The 23,773-nt window shown below is 34.7% G+C and overlaps 1 protein-coding gene across 2 annotated transcripts in view; it reads left to right on the plus strand.

Annotated features, from left to right (window-relative positions):
• LOC136037235 (small ribosomal subunit protein mS31-like) overlaps positions 1 to 23,773 on the plus strand; it is an 81,399-nt gene that overhangs the window by 3,400 nt on the left and 54,226 nt on the right. The window contains exon 2 of one of the 2 annotated variants that reach the window (XM_065719849.1): positions 13,521 to 13,553. The exons of the other annotated variant lie outside the window; for it this stretch is intronic. Within the exon in view, the coding sequence (XP_065575921.1) occupies positions 13,521 to 13,553 (33 nt within the window). The remainder of the gene's footprint in view (positions 1 to 13,520; positions 13,554 to 23,773) is intronic. 2 annotated transcript variants of the gene reach the window in all.

Genomic DNA, 23,773 nt, shown 5'->3' on the forward strand with positions numbered 1-23,773 from the left:
GTGGAGGGATCAGGACGAAACTTGGTGGTAAAATTAATCATAAGTCCTAGATACATTATTGACATAACCAGAATGGATCCGCTCTCTTTGAGGGAGTTGGGGGAAGAGGGCTAATTCTGAAAAATGAAAAAAAGAGGTATTTTTAAATCACAAAGGAGTGATCGGATCTTAATGAAATTTGGTGTCTGGAAGGATATCGTGTCTCGGAGCTCTTATTTTAAATCCTGACCAGATCTGGTGACATTGGTGAGAGTTTGGGGGACCTAAAATATTGGAAAATGCTTAGAATGGAGGGATTGGAATGAAACCTGATTGGAAAAATAATTATAAGTCCTAGATATGCGATTGACATAACCGGATAGGATTCGCTCTCTTTGGGGGAGTTGGGAGGGGGGTGTTAATTCTGAAAAATTAGAAAAATGAGGTATTTTTAACTTACAAAGGAGTGATCAGATCTTAATGAAATTTGATGTTTGGAAGGATATTATGTCTCAGAGCTCTTATTTTAAATCCCGACTGGAACTGGTGAAGGGGAAGTTGGGGGGGGGGGGAATTCTACAAAATAGAAAAAAATGAGCTATTTTCAACTTACAAAAGAGTAATTGTATCTTAATGAAATTCATATTTAGAAGGACCTTGAAACTCAGATTTCTTATTTTAAATCCTCATCGGATCTGGTAACATTGGTGGGAGTTGGAGGGGGGGGGGGACCTAAAATCTTGGAAAATGCTTAGAGTGGAGGGATCGGAATGAAACTTTATGGGAAAAATAACTATAAGTCCTAGATACGTGATTGACATAATTGGATCGAATCCGCTCTCTTTGGGGGACTTGGGAGGGGGGGGGGGTGTTAATTCTGAAAATTATAAAAATGAGGTATTTTTAACTTAGGAGGGAGATATCAGATCTTAATAAAATTTGATGTTTGGAAGGATATCATGTCTCAGAGCTCTTATTTTAAATTCCGACTGGATCTGGTGAAGGGGAAGTTCGGGGGGGGGGGGCAGAATCTAAAATCTTGGAAATTCGGAAAAATTAGAAAAAATGTGCTACTTGTAACTTACAAACGGGTCATCGGATCTTAATGAAATTTGATATTTAGAAGGATCTTGGGCTTTAGAACTCTTATTTTAAATCCCAACGAGATCTGGTAACATTGATGGGAGTTGGAGTGGGAAACCGGAATTCTTGGAAAACTTGAAAATCATGGTATCTTACAAATGGGTGATCGGATCTTAAAGAATTTTGATATTTAGAAGGACCTCATGAGTTAGAAGGCTAGAGCTCATACCATATGAGTTCTTGGCTATTTGTCTTCTGACCTTGTCACAAGTGCCATATGAGCTCTTAGCTCTTGTTTATGCAGTTTTATGTGTCATGATGGCTCAAGGTAGTGTTTTAACTTGTAAAATTAGGTATTTTATGTATTTTACCATAATTTAATGATCCCCTGTAAAATTGCTATTTTGTGTATCTTTCATAATTTATGCAATTTGTGTATTTTACATGTTTTACTGGTATCTTACATATTTTATAAAGCCTTGCAATTTTCAAAGCACAAAAATGCAAAGTGGTAGATAGAAAAAGGTTTAGATATGATTTATTGATTTTGTTTTGTGTATAGCTGTACTATGTCAGCTGCATTAAAAGGTCATCTGTTTGACTTGAATATCTTGTTATCCAAACAATAAAGCATTTTGTAGTACTGGTAATTATAATTTTGAAATGGTGAAATATTAGTTGAAATTAAATTATGTTAGTTGTTGTGAGCTGCTAAAGACAGAAAGGGCTACAAGCAGGATTGACAAATGACAAACAAAAAATGTGACAAAATTTACTAGCCATAAAAAGAGGGTAATGTCAGCTAGTAGACAGAAAAGAAACCAAAATGACAGAAGCATATATTTTGTCATGGACTTCCACTCATCTGTCTTCAGTGTTAAAAAAGGAAGAAAATTCTTATTTTCTGAAGTGTCTTTGAAAGAGCAAAAGACAGACTGAATAAAACAATCCAAAAAAACTAAGCCAGATCAAACAAAAGACTATTCACCAACAAGATTGGGCAAGCAAAGGAAGCAAGAGGGGTCTATATCTGGATAGAGGGTCATAGGCTATATAATAATCTTTTCTCCAAATTACTGGGGCAAGAGGGCAACTATCCCTTTGCCTCCCCTCCAAACGATGCTCCTGGTGATGGTTGACAGAATGCATTGGACCTATATATTTGCAGATTAAGGGGGGGGGGGGGAGTTGGAGTAAAGTATTTGGACAGCTTGAAGTTAGGAAAGAATTCTTGCTTCATGATTTTTTTCACATTTTGCATTTAGACCCACTATACTTTACCAACCCCCTGATGTGCAAATGTATTGCCCAAATTATAGAAGTCCAAGATCACAATATGAAACAATATGTTCAAAAAACCCGTGGTTTGGAACAGGCACAGTCAGCTGAATCAGAATCTGAGTCTGAAAGAGAGGAGCTAGATTTGCCAGCACATTCTGGTGAATAATCTTTATATGATATGAGAAATTTGGCTAAATACAGCTATTTCAATATGCAAGACTGTTTGGGTAACATTTCTTCAGTTTAAATGTAGTTTTTTTTTTGTTTTTTTTTGAAAAGCATATAAATGTGACAACAAATTTCTGATGTTGATAACGTAAGACACTAAAGTGTAATAGAAAAATGTAGTTTTTAATTACATAAGGTTTTTAACTTCCATCAATTTTCTTACTTCTAACTTGTTTAAGAGAAACTATCTTTACTGTTTAAAGCTGCCAAGCTATCTGAGGTGACAAAGAAAAAGGGAAAATAGACTATTTATGCAGAATTTCTAGGTTGCAGTCACCTTTCTTGATTTTAAAGCCAATATATTTTCCTTGTTATTCAAGCTAAGGGACGGTCAGTTTCATATATATGGTTCTCAGATAAGGTGGCTCTGATTGTGTACTTCATATCTACATTTGACTCTATTTGTAGGAGTTTTGGGCTATTATATTTTTTAGTATTGGATGTGATTGTCTCTTACTAGGTTGCTAGCTATTGCTGCAACCTGGATTACAGCCCGGACAGCGATGGCCATGTTTATATTGAAATATGCAGATCCTTCATTTAATTTGATTACTATCAGCTTTGTTTTGTCTCTCACTAATTTTGCAGCAAAAGCTGCAGCCATGATTTGCATCATTCATTTACTATAATTTTACTATAAAAAATCATTTTATTTTATAAATCATTTTCATTAATTACAAAAGGTTTCTAAATACAGCGATTTGATTTAGAATGAGCCAACCTCCTTCTATTTTTACTTGGGGACGTGATTGTCTCTGACTAGGTTGCTAGCTACTGGTGTAACCCGGATCACACCGCAACCTGCGCAGCGCCCCAGTAACCCGTGGCAGAGGTCAGCTAGTAAATAATATGAATGTAAATGACCAACGACGTCACAAGGAAATAGCCTGCAGCTTTTTCTTAGCTTGAGTTGAACAGTAAAAGATAAACTTTTTCAATTGGTTCTTTCAAATGGTAGCAAAACCAAAAATACAGTCCAAGCATAAGACAGGTTTTTAAATACTTACAGACTGACATCCGACTGAATGACATCTGACTGCCTAGAATGAACACAATGAATCCGATATACAGATTAATAAAAAATAAATGATTCATTATTTTTTCATACTTTATATCCTCTACTTTTTTAGTTGTGTTATCATTTTTGTCTCTCTCATGGTCTAACTTTCTCATGTGATTTTCATCTTCTACACCTTCATCTTTTCCATTTGAGTCTTTGGTTTCGTCTCCATCATGATCTGACTGCTTAATCTGATTTGTATCCTCTATATCTTCATCTTTTTTATAAGAGTCATTGTTTTCGTCTTGTTTTTGGTCTGTCTGTTTTATCACGCTTGCCACAAATTGAGGGTGATTTGTACCTGCAGTTGTTGTACCTGCATTATTGGCCTGCCTCATCACATTTTCATCCTCTATGCCCTCATCTTTTTTTTCATTTGAGTCAATGTTATCGTGTCCATCGTGATTGGGTTGCCTCATATGATTTTCAATCTCTAGTTTATCTATACCTGGAGTTGTTTTACCAGTTACTCTGATTGTATTAAGTCTCATTTCAGAATATCTAATAAATACTAAACAAAAGATTATGATGATTTTAGCACAATTCATTTTAAACTTAAATTTCAAAAGGAAAATCAAACTAATTTAAAAATTTCAGGTATTTTCTGGTTTGAATTAAATAATTAAAATAACTACTCAAACTCCATAAATATTTTTGCAGTTTGTAGTTAAATAACATAACTTTATATAAAATTTTCAGGTATTATTCTAGTTTCTGTTGACGAATCATATTTTATATTAAAACCCCCCAAAATTACTGAATTTTACATAACTATGTCGAAATGCCTCTTGTAATGATTAAATATAAAACCAGTTTTTTAACTGAATTATATGTAAAATTTGCAGAACACTAACTAATGTCCTCACAGCCTGCAGTTAGAATTATCAATAGTTTTTTTTTTAATTACCATTGCAAACCAATCCAGTGGCAAGTCATATACTAGCCATCAATATCATATTTCATAATATTATAGACTAGCTTTTGGGGTGGCGCTTCGCGCCACCCCAACACCTAGTTGGTGGGGGCGCTTGGCCCCCCCCTCAAGCCCCCCCGCGCGCGTAAGTCGTTACGCGCCATATTAGTTACGCGCCATCGTAGTTGTGTCCCTGTGTACCACCTATGAATATAGATAGATTTATATATGTTTTGAACTACGTAAAACTTGCGAATATACTACATTCTTGGCTTTCCCATTGTCTGTGCATATACAAACCTTATGTACTAATAACGACGTCATATACAAACGCTCTTTTTACAAACAAACAAACATGCATACACACAACTCGTTTTTATATAGATAGATAGATACAATACAAATTAACTGCGTAAAACTTGCGAATATACAACATTCTTCGCTGTCCAATTGTTGCTTCATATAAATAGATTGTCAGGTTTACCGACCCTCGAATATGCAACATACAATTGTCAATGGGAAAAACAATCAGTATTAAGATAAATACCACATTTTTCTAATGATGGACCTTGAGCTTTGTTGATGGTGATTGCAAATGCTAATCGAATTGGGAACTGCAATCTTTTAAATTGAAAAGGCAGATCCGTTGGAATCATGGGAATGCGAGGAATAAGAACAGCCTCACCCTCAAAAGGCCCTGTCAAGATTGTGGCCTCTATTACGTTTTCAATGTTTTTTTTTAACGGCAAGTCGCGTGCCATTGCAAAGCTTTGGTGGGTTGATATTTCTTAACAGTATTATTGGTACGCCTATTTTTAGTTGTAGCACGTGTGGTGGAAACCCGGAAAGATCCACGGAATTTAAAAATTCAGATGTATAATTAACCGCCTCATTTGGTTCCAAAACTGTGTCGACTGACTTGTAAAGGACTGCCTGGTCTCGAATTTTGGTCAAAACAATATTGTTGATTTCGTGGACGTCTATATTTTTGGGTGCAAGAATCGCTCTTTCACTTAGCCATTTATTATTTTTATAATTGTTTAGAATATTCGGAAATACTTTTTCAATCAATTCATTTTTGGATGTCACTAAATTACAGAATTCAGCAGGTAGTTGTATACGTCCTGAAATTGAGTCTACTGGGAGCTTTCCGTTTCCAATTGCCAGCAATTGATCTGAAAATGTTTGACCAGAGTCATCGTTTTGCAATCGGACACGCATATTTGTAGGTAATTTTAATGTTTTTACGTGTGCCCATAAATTAGAATTTTTCTGGCAAGCATTCATTTCATCTGCAGGGATTGATCTAGGTATTATAGGTAATGTTTGCCTGAAATCTCCCGCAAGCAACATTAATGTGCTGCCAAAGGGTTTCGAATTCCCTCGCAAATCTTTCAAACATTGATCCAGAGCCTCGAGCGATTTTTTGTGTGCCATTGTGCACTCGTCCCAAATAATAAGTTTGCATTGCTGCAATACTTTACACATCCCAGATGATTTGGAAATATTGCACGTGCGAGTTTCTGTAGAATGTAAATTCAGAGGCAATTTCAAAGCGGAATGAGCAGTTCTTCCACCAGGCAGCAACGTTGCGGCTATTCCGGACGACGCAATTGCCAACCCTATATCATTTTTTGATCGAATTGATGCCAGAATCAGTTTTATCACAAACGTTTTACCAGTACCTCCTGGCACATCCGAAAAGAAAATTTCTTCAACGTTGTTATCGACACAATGCATTATCGTATCATAAATGTCTTTTTGTTACGACATTAACTTGGAAAAGTTATTTTTTACATACGACAATAGATCACTCGTACTGTAACTTTGTTCACGATCCAATTCTACACATGTCGAAACAGCAGCAGTGCGATTAGGTGAAGGCATTCCCAAATCCTGAAGAGGTTTGTTTGCCATACATACGCACAAATCTTCTATAATAACTAAAGTGTAGTTATAAATTTCTGATGTAAAATCAAAAGTCATATCTGACGTCTCTAACCGTTTTCGATGGAGTATATCTTCGGACATTTTTGATTTATATTTTTCCCATAACTCTGTTGAAGCTGATGGAGAGCAAGTTGTTAGTATGATGCAAAACAATGCACGAATTTGACTTGGAGTTGACATTTCGCACGCCTCATTGATGCAGTTATCCCAGTGTTGGTCATTCTCCAATAAATTCAGAGCTTGGCATGCACTACGGTAAGGGTCATGTATAGTACCGTTTACAGTTCTCAAATACTCAAAGGACGTCGGACCAGGTACATTCACCAAAAGCAGGCGTAGAAAGAAGCATTCATGTTGATTGGGGTGAATGGTTTAGAGTACATTCACCAAAAGCAGGCGTAGAAAGAAGCATTCATGTTGATTGGGGTGAATGGTGTAGAGTCTTCCTATCGTGGTATCTTTGAAGATGGTAGGTTGGCCGTCGACTGACTTACCCTGTTTTCGACGTTCAAATACTTTATTTTTAGTATTCCACGTATAATACGAAGGCACTTCAGTATACAGCAGTTTTTTTTGCAAAAGAATCATTTTTGCATAGCGAAAAGAAAGCAGTTAACTTTGTATCCGGTGGATTCAGAGCTCTTTGTTGCACGTTGGTTTCCGAGAAATAAACACGTTGACCATTCTGTAAATGTACCGCTAAGTGAACAACAGCTGGACTACGTTCATGTATCGAAACTGAAAGAATTCGCCAAACAGCTTCATTACTGCTTATGTATCTTCCAGCCTGATATTGTACGATTTCGTCGATATCTTTGATTTCGGACTGCAAGCCAAAAACTGCCATGTCACTGCCTTTGTTGACGTATTTACATATGTATTTGATTGCCTTTACGGAGTTACAGTATTCAACGTTTATGTGTGCATTATATGTTTTTGATAATAATGGGGAATATGGAACTACCCACTAGTTATCTTCTTCGATGGTGGTACCGTTACGCTTCTTTATTATTGCTGTTTTACCGCCATCTTCAGTAGATCTTCTTCTATATTGTGGGTAACCATCATTGCCAGTAATTGTGTTGGATACTAAAAGTCGAGGATATTGCTTTGTGCACCTTCCTTTGGCCATGCATGGTGAATTTTCGTTCAATGCACTGCAAGGTCCATGTATCATATTCTTTAAAATAATATCATATAACCCCTTATCGACATTTTCATCAGGTATTTCAGCAGAAATCACATCATCAATTTCGTTAGAAGTAATTTTATTATGTAGCCAGAGATTAGTATATGTGCGTGTGGCAAACCTCGTTTTTGCCATTCCACTGAGTACATCCAGCATCGCACTGACCCAAACACTTCAAGTTTTACTATGTAGAACCGCCGATTGCCCTTGAAGTAAAAGCTGCTGTATCTCGTCCCAAGATTGATTACATGTAAATGTAATAAATAAATCTGGACGACCATAGAGACGAACATACGCAATAGCATCTTGAACATATTCATGCATATGACGGGAACTGCCATTATATGACGAAGGTAAAATCGTTAATCTTCCAACGTTTGTGGTATTACCGTCATTTACAACTGCATCTCGAAAATGAATGTGTTGTTCAGAGCGTAGCTTGGTCTGATTCAGGCGGATATATAGCAAACGTTCTGATTCAATTTTTGCATATATATGAACGACATATTGGTGAAACAATTGACGGCATTTTAAAATATAATTGTCTTCATCCTGCCGAATCATTTGTCTATAGGAATAATAATGCATTGCACTGCATTTCTTATTCATTTCTTTGTTAGTGGCTGGATTCATCAATTTAATATTAAAGTGATAGCCGTCGGCTCCATCCCAAAAAATGATAGGATATTGTAGGGCATCGTAGCATCGATGAGTTTCAGCAATTCTTACCAAATGAGCGTTTCGCTTATGAAGAATAATATCTCGAGGTAAAAACTGATCACCGACCATAACGATTACCACTTCGTCGATAGTTGGAGCATTGTATTTACGCTCATGTTGGCCAGGAGGCGTTTTGTCAGCGGAAAAAACCATTTTATGAGTATCAGTAGGCATCAAATCGATGGCTGTTTTGAACAGACGCACTAAATTATTATTTTCGTGGCAAAGATGTTACAATTGGGAAACGATTGTCCTTTCAACGTTGGGAGAAATTTCGCAACGTGCATTCAATTCAGATTTTCTATCACTGATGAAGTACAATTGTAAAAATATATGATTCTCGCCTGAGAATGGTAGAAAGGACCCTGCTTTATGATAAATTTGCCCTTTTACTTTGAAAGTAGGCATAAATTGATCTGGATTTTCGATTTGGGCACCAAACGACGTCATTTGGAAACATGAGTTATATTTTCTGATCTGTGATAAAAAAAACGCTTAGATTCTGACGTAGTTCCAGTAAGCAAAGTCTTCAATGGCTCTGGTGGTGCAGCCAATAGAGGAAGTTTAACTTTTCCTGAGGCGCAACACATTCCAATTGTTTCACCATTGAATTTCAAGGCCTTGCAATAGGGACAAATTTTAGACATAGTCCCGATTTGAACACATCTACTATAATCATCGACTGGGCTGTACCTGAATGCCAGGCGATAATTTTCAGGTTGCTCTTGTGATTCCTCGGCACGCTCTCTTTTCTTACTTTCTCTATCAGCAGCAAGCCTGTTTTCTTGCTGTTCTTGTGATTCCTTGGCACGCCTTCTTTTTTTACTTTCTCTTTCAGCAGCAAGTCTGGTTTCGCGTTGCTCTGGTAGTTCCTCGACACGCCTTCGTTGCCGTAAATTGCACATTCCTAATCTGGCATTATCTCTTGAAGCCGCAAGCCTGTTTTCACGTTGCTCTTGTGATTCCTCGACACGCCTTCTTTTTTTACTTTCACTTTCAGCAGCAAGTCTGGTTTCGCGTTGCTCTGGTAGTTCCTCGACACGCCTTCGTTGACGTAAATTGCACATTCCTAATCTGGCCCTTTCTCTTTGAACCGCAAGCCTGGTTTTGCTTTTTGATAACATTCTATCTTTTTCAATGTTTTTCATTTGTCAGTGTTCATTCTAACATTGACAGTTAGAAAAATTTTTACGTGCCAAGCATGCTAAAACTCAACAAATTATAATAAACCTCAAAATTTTAAGTATCTGTTTTAAGGTTTTCGAATTACTTTAATCTATTGTCAAAATATATTGAAATGTTTATGCAATTACCAGTTTCTATATTTTTAGTTTCAGTTTGCTTTTTCTTCTTTATTTTTCAGACGTCATATGCAAACCCTCAACACAAAAATACATACAACTTATTTTCATATATAGATAACTAGCTGTTGGGGTGGCGCTTCGCGCCACCCCAACACCTAGTTGGTGGGGGCGCTTCGCGCCCCCCCCAAGCCCCCCCGCGCGCGTAAGTCGTTACGCGCCATATTGGTTACGCGCCATTGTAGTTGTGTCCCTATGTCCCACCTGTGAATATAGATAGATATATATATATATCTATATATATAAAAATATATATATATATATATATATATATCTATATATATAAAAATAATATATATATATATATATATATATATATATATATATATATATATATATATATATATATATATATATATATATATATATATATATATATATATATATACTAGCTGTTGGGGTGGCGCTTCGCGCCACCCCAACACCTAGTTGGTGGGGGCGCTTCGCGCCCCCCCCAAGCCCCCCCGCGCGCGTAAGTCGTTACGCGCCATAATAGTTACGCGCCATTGTAGTTGTGTCCCTATGTCCCACCTGTGAATATAGATATATATATATATATATGGTTTTAACTACGTAAAACTTGCGAATATACAACATTCTTTGCTGTCCCATTGTCTTTGCATATAAATAGATTGTCAGGTTATCCCCCTGTTTCCCCCGGTGTCCCCGTTGTAGTTGTGTCCCTGTGTCCCGGTCGTCATTTATATTCCCTGTGTCCCGGGTCCCGGTCATCATTTGTATCCCGGTGTCCCGGTCTGTATATACATTCGTTTTTTAGTTTTGTTTTTCTCCTTTATTTTTTTCCTTTTTTTTTCTTTTTTAGCTTATTTAGATTTTTAGATTTTTTAGTTTTTTTTATTAGTTTTTAGTTTTTATTTCTTTTTAGTTTTTTTGTCCCGGTCGTCATTTATATCCCCCTGTTTCCCCCGGTGTCCCCGTTGTAGTTGTGTCCCTGTGTCCCGGTCGTTATTTATATTCCCTGTGTCCCGGTCGTCATTTGTATCCCGGTGTACCGGTCTGTATATACATTCGTTTTTTAGTTTTGTTTTTCTCCTTTATTTTTTTCCTTTTTTTTTCTTTTTTAGTTTATTTATTTTTAGATTTTTAGATTTTTAGTTTTTTATTAGTTTTTAGTTTTTTTTTCTTTTTAGTTTTTTTGTAGTTTTTACCTTCTTTTTAGTTTTGTTAATTTTTTTTTTTACTTGTGTCCTGGTCGTCATTTATACTCCCTGTGTCCCGGTGCTTTGTTGATTGCTAATCGAACATTCCTTTTGTCCTGGTCGCTTTCTCTTTGAGTGTCGTCATTTATTTTTTTCTTTTTTAGTTCTTTTAGTTTTTACCTTTTTTAGTTTTTTTTTAGTTTTTAGTTTTTTTAGTTTTTTACCTTTTTTTAGTTTTTTTAGTTTTTTAGCTTTTTTATTTTTTTTATTAGTTTTTAGTTTTTTTGTAGTTTTTGCCTTTTTTTTTAGTTTTTTGTCCTGGTCGCTTTCTCTTTGAGTGTCGTCATTTATTAGTTTTTTCCTTTTTTTTTTAGTTTTTTATTGGTTTTTACCTTTATTTTAGCTTATTTTTCAGTTTTTTTCCTTTTTTTTAGTTTTTTTTTTATTTTTTATTTTTTTTAGTTTTTTACCTTTTTTTAGTTTTTTTAGTTTTTTTAGTTTTTTAGCTTTTTTACTTTTTTTATTAGTTTTTAGTTTTTTTTTGTAGTTTTTGCCTTTTTTTTAGTTTTTTCAGTTTTTTTTTTAGTTTTTTATTGGTTTTTACCTTTATAGTTTTTTTAGTTTTTTAGCTTTTTTATTTTTTTTATTAGTTTTTAGTTTTTTTTGTAGTTTTTTGCCTTTTTTTAGTTTTTTCAGTTTTGACGTCACCTAATCCAGTTTTTTCAGGTGACGTCACCTGACACATCCATCCACACATCCATCCACACATCCACAGACAGACAACTTATTTTTATATATATAGATATATAATCTGGCGTAACAGACATAGTGTAACAGACATAACAGACAGACAACTTATTTTTATATATATAGATATCATTTATCAAAAGTGCAACATCATATTTACGGTAGAACTGGTTGTGGATTACAGTATTCAAAGTCTGAATTATACTGTATATAGCCTTGGTTCTGAATAACATGCGAATATAGTTCGTTACGTAAGTTAATTAGTAAATTATGTATATTTTTTACTAATAAAAATGTTCGTTAAAAATTTAAAGTTCTAATTGCCTTTTCAAGTAACCGAAAAATTTATGGGCAACTAAGCCTCCTCCACCCCTTTTTTCTCAAATCCGTTTGATCAAAACTAAGAGAAAGCTATTTAGTAAAAAAAAAGAATTAACATGCAAATTTCATTTTAATAATTTATGTGCGGAGTGCCAAAATCAAATATGCATTAATTCAAAAACGGTCAGAAATTATATAAAAAAAAACTAGTTTGCTTTTTTTTACTGAAAGTAAGGAGCGAGATTAAAACTTGAAACGAACAGAAATTACTCCGTGTATGAAAGAAGCTGTTCCCTTCTCAACACGCCGCTCTTTACGCTAAAGTTGTTTACTGTTTAATAAAGTAGAATTGAGACAAAAAGTCAAACTTTAGCGTAGAGAGCGGGGCGTTGAGAAGGGAACAGCCCGGTTAATACACGGGGTAATTTCTGTTCGTTTTAAGTTTTAATGTTGATCCTTACTTTCAGTTAAAAAACTGGTTTTTTATTTAATCATTACAAGAGGCATTTCGACATAGTTATGTAAAATTCAGTAATTTTGGGGGGTTTTAATATAAAATATGATTCGTCAACAGAAACTAGAATAATTCCTGAAAATTTTATATAAAGTTATGTTATTTAACTACAAACTGCAAAAATATTTATGGAGTTTGAGTAGTTATTTTAATTATTTAATTCAAACCAGAAAATACCTGAAATTTTTAAATTAGTTTGGTTTTCCTTTTGCTGGTTCATTAAGCTTAGTTAGTTAGTTAAGCTTTCCTTTTGAAATTTAAGTTTAAAATGAATTGTGCTAAAATCATCATAATTTTTTGTTTAGTATTTTTTAGATGTTCTGAAATGAGACTTAAAACAATCAGAGTAACTGATAAAACAACTCCAGGTATAGATAAACTAGAGATTGAAAATCATATGAGGCAACCCAATCACGATGGACACGATAACATTGACTCAAATGAAAAAAAAGATGAGGGCATAGAGGATGAAAATGTGATGAGGCAGGCCGATAATGCAGGTACAACAACTGCAGGTACAAATCACCCTCATTTTGAGGCAAGCGTGATAAAACAGACAGACCAAAAACAAGACGAAAACAATGACTCTTATAAAAAAGATGAAGATATAGAGGATACAAATCAGATTAAGCAGTCAGATCATGATGGAGACGAAACCAAAGACTCAAATGGAAAAGATGAAGGTGTAGAAGATGAAAATCACATGAGAAAGTTAGACCATGAGAGAGACAAAAATGATAACACAACTAAAAAAGTAGAGGATATAAAGTATGAAAAAATAATGGATCATTTATTTGCTAATAATGTGTATATCGGATTCATTGTGTTCATTCTAGGCAGTCAGATGTCATTCAGTCGGATATCACTCTGTAAGTATTTAAAAACCTGTCTTGTGCTTGGACTGTATTTTTGGCTTTGCTACCAAATGAAAAAGCATTGGCAAGAACCAATTGAAAAAGTTGAATCATTTATTTTTTATTAATCTGTATATCGGATTCATTGTGTTCATTCTAGGCAGTCAGATGTCATTCAGTCGGATGTCAGTCTGTAAGTATTTAAAAACCTGTCTTATGCTTGGACTGTATTTTTGGTTTTGCTACCATTTGAAAGAACCAATTGAAAAAGTTTATCTTTTACTGTTCAACTCAAGCTAAGAAAAAGCTGCAGGCTATTTCCTTGTGACGTCGTTGGTCATTTACATTCATATTATTTACTAGCTGACCTCTGCCACGGGTTACTGGGGCGCTGCGCAGGTTGCGGTGTGATCCGGGTTGCACCAGTAGCTAGCAACCTAGTCAGAGACAATCACGTCCCCAAGTAAAAATAGAATAGTTCAGATCTCCTAAAATTGTGTCACTTTGACAAGATCTGTCAAGCTGACAAAAGGGAACCATTTTGTCTTAAACCCCATATATAGAAAACTTTCAATCCCTTTGCTTGAATAACAACGAAAATCCATTGACTTAAAAAAATATAAAGTGGCTACAACAATGATATTCTGTGTTGAAGGCATCTTTTGTTCTTTCTATTTTCTTTTCTACTCAGCTAGCAGGGCACTGAAGCATCATAGAGAGGTTGGCTCATTCTAAATCAAATCGCTGTATTTAGAAACCTTTTGTAATTAATGAAAATGATTTATAAAATAAAATAATTTCTTATAGTAAAATTATAGTAAATGAATGATGCAAATCATGACTGCAGCTTTTGCTGCAAAATTAGTGAGAAACAAAACAAAGCTGATAGTAACCAAATTAAATGAAGGATCTGCATATTTCAATATAAACATGGCCATCGCTATCAGGGCTGTAATCCAGGTTGCAGCAATAGCTAGCAACCTAGTAAGAGGCAATCACATCCAATACTAAAAAATATAATAGCCCAAAACTCCTACAAATAGGGTCAAATGTAGATATGAAGTACACAATCAGAGCCACCTTATCTGAGAACCCTATATATGAAACTGACCGTCCCTTAACTTGAATAGCAAGGAAAATATATTGGCTTTAAAATCAAGAAAGGTGACTGCAACCTAGAAATTCTGCATAAATAGTCTATTTTCCCTTTTTCTTTGTCACCTCAGATAGCTTGGCAGCTTTAAACAGTAAAGATAGTTTCTCTTAAACAAGTTAGAAGTAAGAAAAATGATGGAAGTTAAAAACCTTATGTAATTAATAACTACATTTTTCTATTACACTTTAGTGTCTTATGTTATTAACATCAGAAATTTGTTGTCACATTTATATGCTTTTCTAAAAAAAAAAAAAAAAAAACTACATTTAAACTGAAGAAATGTTACCCAAACAGTCTTGCATATTGAAATAGCTGTATTTAGCCAAGTTTCTCATATCATATAAAGATTATTCACCAGGATATGCTGGCAAATCTAGCTCCTCTCTTTCAGATTCTGATTCAGCTGACTGTGCCTGTTTCAAACCACAGGTTTTTTGAACATATTGTTTCATATTGTGATCTTGGACTTCTATAATTTGGGCAATACATTTGTACATCAGGGGGTTGGTAAAGTATAGTGGGTCTAAATGCAAAATATGTTATATACAATTATTCTGCATATCATGAAGCAAGAATTCTTTCCTAACTTCAAGCTGTCCAAATACTTTACTCCAACTCCCCCCCTTAATCTGCAAATATATATGTCCAATGTATTCTGTCAACCATCACCAGGAGCATCGTTTGGAGGGAAGGCAAAGGGGTAGTTGCCGTCTTGCCCCAGTAATTTGGAGAAAAAATTATTATATAGCCTATGACCCTCTATCCAGATATAGACCCCTCTTGCTTCCTTTGCTTGCCCAATCTTGTTGGTGAATAGTCTTTTGTTTTATCTGGCTTAGTATTTTTGGTTTGTTTTATTCAGTCTGTCTTTTGCTCTTTCAAAGACACTTCAGAAAATAAGATTTTTCTTCCTTTTTTAACACTGAAGACAGATGAGTGGAAGTCCATGACAAAATATATGCTTCTGTCATTTTGGTTTCTTTTCTGTCTACTAGCTGACATTACCCTCTTTTTATGGCTATTAAATTTTGTCACATTTTTTGTTTGTCATTTGTCAATCCTGCTTGTAGCCCTTTCTGTCTTTAGCAGCTCACAACAACTAACATAATTTAATTTCAGCTAATATTTCACCATTTCAAAATTATAATTACCAGTACTACAAAATGCTTTATTGTTTGGATAACAAGATATTCAAGTCAAACAGATGACCTTTTAATGCAGCTGACATAGTACAGCTATACACAAAACAAAATCAATAAATCGTATCTAAACCTTTTTCTGTCTACCACTTTGCATTTTTGTGCTTTGAAAATTGCAAGGCTCTATAAAATATGTAAGATACCAGTAAAACATGTAAAATACTGGTAATATACACAAATTGCATAAATTATGAAAGATACACAAAATAGCAATTTTACAGGGGATCATTAAATTGCGGTAAAATACATAAAATACCCAATTTTACAAGTTACAACACTACCTTGAGCCATCATGACACATAAAACTGCATAAAAAAGAGCTAAGATTGCTTTAAAAGGAAAATTAGAGGCTTAATACCGGTCGGGATTTAAAATAAGAACTTTGACTCATGTGGTCCTTCTACATATCTAAATTCTTTAAGATCCGATCACCCATTTGTAAGATACCATGATTTTCAAGTTTTCCAAGAATTCCGGTTTCCCACTCCAACTCCCATCAATGTTACCAGATCTCGTTGGGATTTAAAATAAGAGTTCTAAAGCCCAAGATCCTTCTAAATATCAAATTTCATTAAGATCTGATGACCCGTTTGTAAGTTACAAGTAGCGCATTTTTTCTAATTTTTCCGAATTTCCAAGATTTTAGATTCTGCCCCCCCCCGAACTTCCCCTTCACCAGATCCAGTCGGAATTTAAAATAAGAGCTCTGAGACATGATATCCTTCCAAACATCAAATTTTATTAAGATCTGATATCTCCCTCCTAAGTTAAAAATACCTCATTTTTATAATTTTCAGAAATAACATCCCCCCTCCCAAGTCCCCCAAAGAGAGCGGATTCGATCCGATTATGTCAATCACGTATCTAGGACTTATAATTATTTTTCTGATAAAGTTTCATTCCGATCCCTCCACTCTAAGCATTTTCCAAGATTTTAGGTCCCCCCCCTCCAACTCCCACCAATGTTACCAGATCCGATGAGGATTTAAAATAAGAAATCTGAGTTTCAAGGTCCTTCTAAATATGAATTTTATTAAGATACAATCACTCTTTTGTAAGTTGAAAATAGCTCATTTTTTCCTATTTTTTAGAATTAACCCTCCCCCCAACTCCCCCAAAGCAAGCAGATCCACCCCGGTTATGTCAGTCCCGTATCTAGGACTTGTGCTTATTTTTCCTACCAAGTTTCATCCCGATCCCTCCACTCTAAGCGTTTTCCAAGATTTTAGATTCTGCCCCCCCAACTTCCCCTTCACCAGTTCCAGTCGGGATTTAAAATAAGAGGTATTTCAACACATATATAATAAATTTTATATTTATATACATATAAAATAAATTTTGTTCAAAGCAAAGCTATGAAAAGGCAAGTTGTGTTACTAAAGTGTTGGAAGCTATCAGAATTTGGTCTGTTACTGTTACTGTTCTGTTACTGGCAGCTTTGGAACTTCTGAAGAGCCTTTTGAAGAGTTGCTAATTTTCTCTAAGACCCTTGTCTAAGATTCAAACCTAAGTTTCCACAAGCAAGTGTTCTTATCATTCTGATATCAGATTTTTTTTAAAGATAGTGTTTGTTTTATACTTTTCGTTGTGCCTAATCCACCTGTTTATGTGTTTTATTTATACGAGAAGGAGTATACAAGAGGGAAAATTTTGATGTTCTATTGCTGCATAGTCATCAAAAATGAATATAATGATGTAATTTGGAAGTAATTGAACAGTCAGAAATGGCTCACAAGTTTATGTGACAAAAACACAAGTCAGTGAGTTGAGCAAAACAAGTTAAAAAAATAAACCGTTTGATTCCTTATGCAATGCTCTTGTGAAATATAATAATTACCACCATTACAATTTCATACTTTACCAGAAATATAATTGTCAGCTCTTTTAAAATGCAGTAGCCACTGCTATTACAATTGTATGCCTTACAGTTGCATTACCACCACATGAATGCATCTCAACCATGAATGTCATTATTTGGGCCAATGACTAGACTTGGTTTTATGGTGCTTCTGATAATTGAAAAGGATTGTAGCCTAATTCAGACATTGGTATAAACAAGTTTCAAACAAAGAATAACATGATGTAGGCATGGGTTAAAAGGGACCGTCAAATATTCCAAAATATTCAACCGAATGTGAAAGGGGTAAAAATCTAAAACAAATTTGAAGCTGAATTCTCTTGTTCTTGAGAAACCCTTGTTAGAAAAAAAAATGGAAAGCTTCATAAAACATTTATTTTTGAATTTTTCATTTGGGAAAACCTAGCTAACAAGTTCTTACTTAGTCTACAAAGCTTTTAAAGAATTATTATTTTCTTCAGTTTTGGTTTAGCAGTCTGAAGTGGCTCCAAATTGTTGCCTTAATTAGCTCAGTTTGTTCTTTGAAGAGAATAACAAGTTTAACTTGTTATCAAACAGTTCGTGGCAATGAACTGTAAGTAAGGAGCGACCCAGCTCCATAGTAACCGAAACTCTAAAAAAATATTTTTGATATTAATAATTACATCAAAAGAATCCGATTTTAATGATGATTTTAAATAAATAAGTTTCCCCAAGTTTAGTCTTACCCATAAAAAATTACGAGCGTGAGAATATTTACCTTATTATAAGGGGAAACACCCCCTAAAAGTCATAGAATCTTAACGAAGATCACACCTCAAATTCAGCGTATCAGACAACCTTACTGTAGAAGTTTCAAGCTTCTATCTACAAAAATATGGAATGTTGTATTTTTTACTAGAAGACAGATCACGGATGCGTGTTTATTTGTTATTTTTTTTTTATTGCACTTGATATTAACCAAGTGACATACAGCGATCGCAAATTCTGTTGGTCTGTCCTGGTTTCGCTACTTTTGGCACTTTCAGGTAAGCTAGGACGATGAAATTTCGCCGGCGTATCAGGGACCGGACCAGACTAAATTAAAAATAGTCGTTTTCCGTTAAAAATTGAAAAAATGAGGTATTTTTATCTTACGAAAGAGGATCCGCTCTCTTTGGTGGAGTTGGAGGTGGGAGTAAGTCGGAAAAATTAGAAAAAATGAGGTATTTGTAACTTATGAACGGGTAATCAGAACTTAATGAAATTTAAAAGGAACTCATATCTCAGAGCTCATATTTCAAATCCCGACCATATCTGTTGACAATGGGGGTAGTTGGAGGGGGAAACCGGAAATCTTGGAAAACGCTTATAAATATTGTAGGTACATGATTTACGTAACCGGACTGGATCTGCTCTCTTTGGGGGAGTTAGGTGGTGGGGTTCAGTGCTTTTGCGAGTTTGGTGCTTCTGGACGTGCTAGGACGATGAAAATTTGTAAGCGTGTCAGGGAGCTGTACAAATTGACTCGATAAAGCTGTTTTCCACGATTCGACTATCTGTGGGACTGAAGGGAGAGGAACAATTGATGTATTTTTAACTTATGAGTGGGTGATCCGATCTGAATGAATTTTGATATTTAGAAGGACCTCGTGACTCAGAGCTCTTATTTTAAATCCCGACCGGTATTAAATCTCTAATTTTCCTTTTATAGCAATCTATTGATTCTTAGAATTTTGCTAGAGCTCATACCATATGAGCTCTTGGCTTTTGGCTCTTCCGAACTCGTTACAAGTCTTATATGCTCTTAGCTCTTGTTTTTTTTCCAGGGGTGATCGTATTGATTCAGTGGCTCTAGAATGTTGTGAGAGGGCTCATTCTAACGGAAATTAAAAAGTTCTAGTGCCCTTTTCAGTGACCAAAAACCGGGAGGGCAACTAGGCCCCCTCCCACGTACATTTTTTCCCCAAAGTCGCTAGATCAAAATTTTAAGATAGGTATTCTGTTCAGCTTAGTCAAAAACCTTATATCTATGTCTTTGGACTCGACTTAATCCCCCACAGTCCTAGGGAGGAGCTGCAAGTTACAAACTTTGACCATTATTTACATATAGTAATGGTTATTATGAAGTTTACAGACGTTTTCACGGGATCTTTTTTGCGTTGGGATGGGAATGTATCGGGGGGAGGGGGTTACGTGGGGGGATCTTTCTATGGAGGAATTTTTCATGAGGAAATAAAATTTCCATGAAGGGGGCGAAGGATTTTCTAGCATTATTTAAAAAAAGAAAAAATAAATAATTTTTTTTTCAACTGGAAGTAATGAACAGCATTAAAACTTAAATCGAACATAAAATATTACAAAATAAGAGTCTCTTCGATAATACCTTGCTTTTTACGCTAAAGTATTTTTAGTAATTTCAACTATTAATCACGGCCTTTGTGATTCAGGGGTCATTTTTAAAATTTGGGACAAATTTTCAAGGTTTAGTGTAAAGAGTGAGGTATTGACGAGGAGAGCGATTCTGGCAGCCAAAAATATAGACGTCCACGAAATCGACAATATTGTTTTGACCAAGATTCGAGACCAGGCAGTCCTTCACAAGTCAGTCGACACAGTTCTGGAACCAAATGAAGCGGTTAATTATCCATCTGAATTTTTAAATTCCCTGGACCTCACAGGGTTTCCACCACACTTGCTACAACTAAAAATAGGCGTCCCAATAATATTGTTACGAAATATCAACCCACCAAAGCTTTGCAATGGCACGCGACTTGCCGTAAAAAAAAAGAAAGGAAAACGTAATAGAGGCAACAATATTGACAGGGCCTTTTGAGGGTGAGGCTGTTCTTATTCCTCGCATTCCCATGATTCCAATGGATCTGCCTTTTCAATTTAAAAGATTGCAATTCCCAATTCGATTAGCATTTGCAATCACCATCAACAAAGCTCAAGGTCAATCATTAGGAAAATGCGGTATAGATCTTAATACAGATTGTTTTTCCCATGGACAATTGTACGTTGCATGTTCTAGGGTCGGTAAACCTGACAATCTATTTATATGCACCGACAATGGGACAGCGAAGAATGTTGTATATTCGCAAGTTTTACGTAGTTAATTTGTATATGTATATCTATTTATCTATCTATCTATATAAAAATGAGTTGTATGTATGCATGTTTGTTTGTTTGTAAAAAGAGCGATTGCATATGACGTCATTATAAGTATATAAGGCTTTGTATAAGCACAGACAATGGGACAGCCAAGAATGTTGTATATTCGCAAATTTTACGTAGTTAAAAACATATATATATCTATGTATATTCACAGGGACACAACTACAATGGCGCGTAACTAATATGGCGCGTAACGACTTACGCGCGCGGGGACTTGGGGGAGGGCGCGAAGCGCCCCCACCAACTAGGTGTTGGGGTGGCGTGAAGGGCCACCCCAACAGCTAGTTTTACTATACAAAATTTATTTTATTTTATAAATCATGTTCATTATTCAGCCCTGATAGCGATGGCCATGTTTATATTGAAATATGCAGATCCTTCATTTAATTTGGTTACTATCAGCTTTGTTTTGTCTCTCACTAATTTTGCAGCAAAAGCTGCAGCCATGATTTGCATCATTCACTTACCATAATTTTACTATAAAAAATTTATTTTATTTTATAAATCATTAATTACAAAAGGTTTCTAAATACAGCGATTTGATTTAGAATGAGCCATTAAACCTCTCTATGATGCTTCAGTGCCCTGCTAGCTGAGTAGAAAAGAAAATAGAAAGAACAAAAGATGCCTTCAACACAGAATATCATTGTTGTAGCCACTTTATATTTTTTGAAGTCAATGGATTTTCGTTGTTATTCAAGCAAAGGGATTGAAAGATTTCTATATATGGGGTTTAAGACAAAATGGTTCCCTTTTGTCAGCTAACAGATCTTGTCAAAGTGACACAATTTTAGGAGATCTGAACTGTCTATTTTTACTTGGGGGTGTGATTGTCTCTGACTAGGTTGCTAGCTACTGATGTAACCCGGATCACACCGCAACCCGCGCAGCGCCCCAGCAACCCGTGGCAGAGGTCAGCTAGTATATTATATATATAGATAAATGACAAACGACATCACAAGGAAATAGCCTACAGCTTTTTCTTAGCTTGATTTAAACAGTAAGAGACGAACCTCAGAGAATCAGTCAGCTAAGTAACTCAAATATGGCACCATACCCTAGAAAAGCAATTTTTCAAAAGATGCTTGTATCATTTATACTTTCAGTTAAAATATTAAGTGATTAGTTCTTTCAAATGGTTGGGTAGTCCACAGAGACAGTCCAAGCATAAGATACCATCCTAACATCTGACAGACTGACGTCGGACTGACTGACATCTGACTGCCTATAATTCCCTCAATGACTAATGAATACAAATTAATAGACATTAACTGCTTCATTATATTTTCATACTTAACTAGCCGTTCGGGTGGCGCTTCGCGCCACCCTAACACCTAGCTGGAGGGGGCGCTCCCCCCATATACATATATATATATATATATATATATATATATATATATATATATATATATATATATATATATATATATATATATATATATATATATATATATATATATATATATATATATATATATATATATATATATATATATATACTAGCTGTTGTTGATGGTGATTGCTAATCGACCATTCCCTGAGTCGCCATCGTCATTTATATATCCCCCTGTGCACCCCGGCGTCCCCTTTGTAGTTATGTCCCTGTGTCCCGGTCGTCATTTATATTCCCTGTGTCCCGGTCGTCATTTGTGTCCCGGTGTTCCAGTCTGTGATTTCTCTTTGAGTGTCCCGGGCGTCATTTATATTCCTTGTGTCCCGGTGTCCCGGTCGTCATTTATATCCCCCTGTGCCCCCCGGCGTCCCCATTGTAGTTGTGTCCCTGTGTCCCGGTCGTCATTTATATTCCCTGTGTCCCGGTCGTCATTTGTATCCCGGTGTCCCGGTCTGTATATACATTCGTTTTTTAGTTTTGTTTTTCTCCTTTATTTTTTTCCTTTTTTCTTTTTTTTTCTTTTTTAGTTTATTTAGATTTTTAGATTTTTTAGTTTTTTTATTAGTTTTTAGTTTTTTTGTAGTTTTTACCATTTTTAGTTTTTTTAGGTTTTTTTTTACTTATGTCCTGGTCGTCATTTATACTCCCTGTGTCCCGGTCGTCATTTGTGTCTCGGTGCTTTGTTGATTGCTAATTTATATTATATTTATATTTATATTTTTTATATTTATTAATATTTTTTTAGTTTTCTTTTTCTCTTATTTTTCAGTTTTTTCCTTTTTTTTAGTTTTTTCTTTTTTAGTTTTTAGTTTTTTTTTGTTTTTTACCTTTTTTTAGTTTTTTTAGTTTTTTTAGTTTTTTAGCTTTTTTAGTTTTTTTATTAGTTTTTAGTTTTTTTTTAGTTTTTGCCCCTTTTTTAGTTTTTTCAGTTTTTTTTAGTTTTTAGTTTTTTACCTTTTTTTAGTTTTTTTTTAGTTTTTTAGTTTTTTAGTTTTTTTTTCTTTTTAGTTTTTTTGTAGTTTTTACCTTTTTTAGTTTTTTTTCTTCTTTTGTATTAGTGTGAAATAATTCAGACGTCATATGCGGACAAACACGACGTCACTCGACAGACAGACAGACAGACATAACCCAGAAAACAACTTATTTTTATATATATTTATTCATATTTTTTTAGTTTTCTTTTTCTCTTTTATTTTTCAGTTTTTTCCTTTTTTTTTAGTTTTTTTCTTTTTTAGTTTTTCGTTTTTTTTAGTTTTTTATCTTTTTTTAGTTTTTTTAGTTTTTTTAGTTTTTTAGCTTTTTTAGTTTTTTTATTTGTTTTTATTTTTTTTCTAGTTTTTGCCTTTTTTTATTTTTTTCAGTTTTTTTTTAGTTATTAGATTTTTACCTTTTTTTATTTTTTTTTAGTTTTTTAGCTTTTTAGTTTTTTTTTCTTTTTAGTTTTTTTTGTAGTTTTTACCTTTTTTAGTTTTTTTCTTCTTTTGTATTAGTGTGAAATAATTCAGACGTCATATGCGGACAAACATGACGTCACCTGATCCATCCACAGATCCACACACAGACAACTTATTTTTATATATATAGATATATATATCTTCTATATATATAAAAATAAGTTGTCTGTGGATGGATGGATGGATGGATGTGTCAGGTGACGTCACCTGAAAAAACT

Source organism: Artemia franciscana, chromosome 2 (genome assembly GCF_032884065.1).
Source record: "Artemia franciscana chromosome 2, ASM3288406v1, whole genome shotgun sequence".
In the NCBI taxonomy this organism is placed as follows: Eukaryota; Metazoa; Arthropoda; class Branchiopoda; order Anostraca; family Artemiidae; genus Artemia; species Artemia franciscana.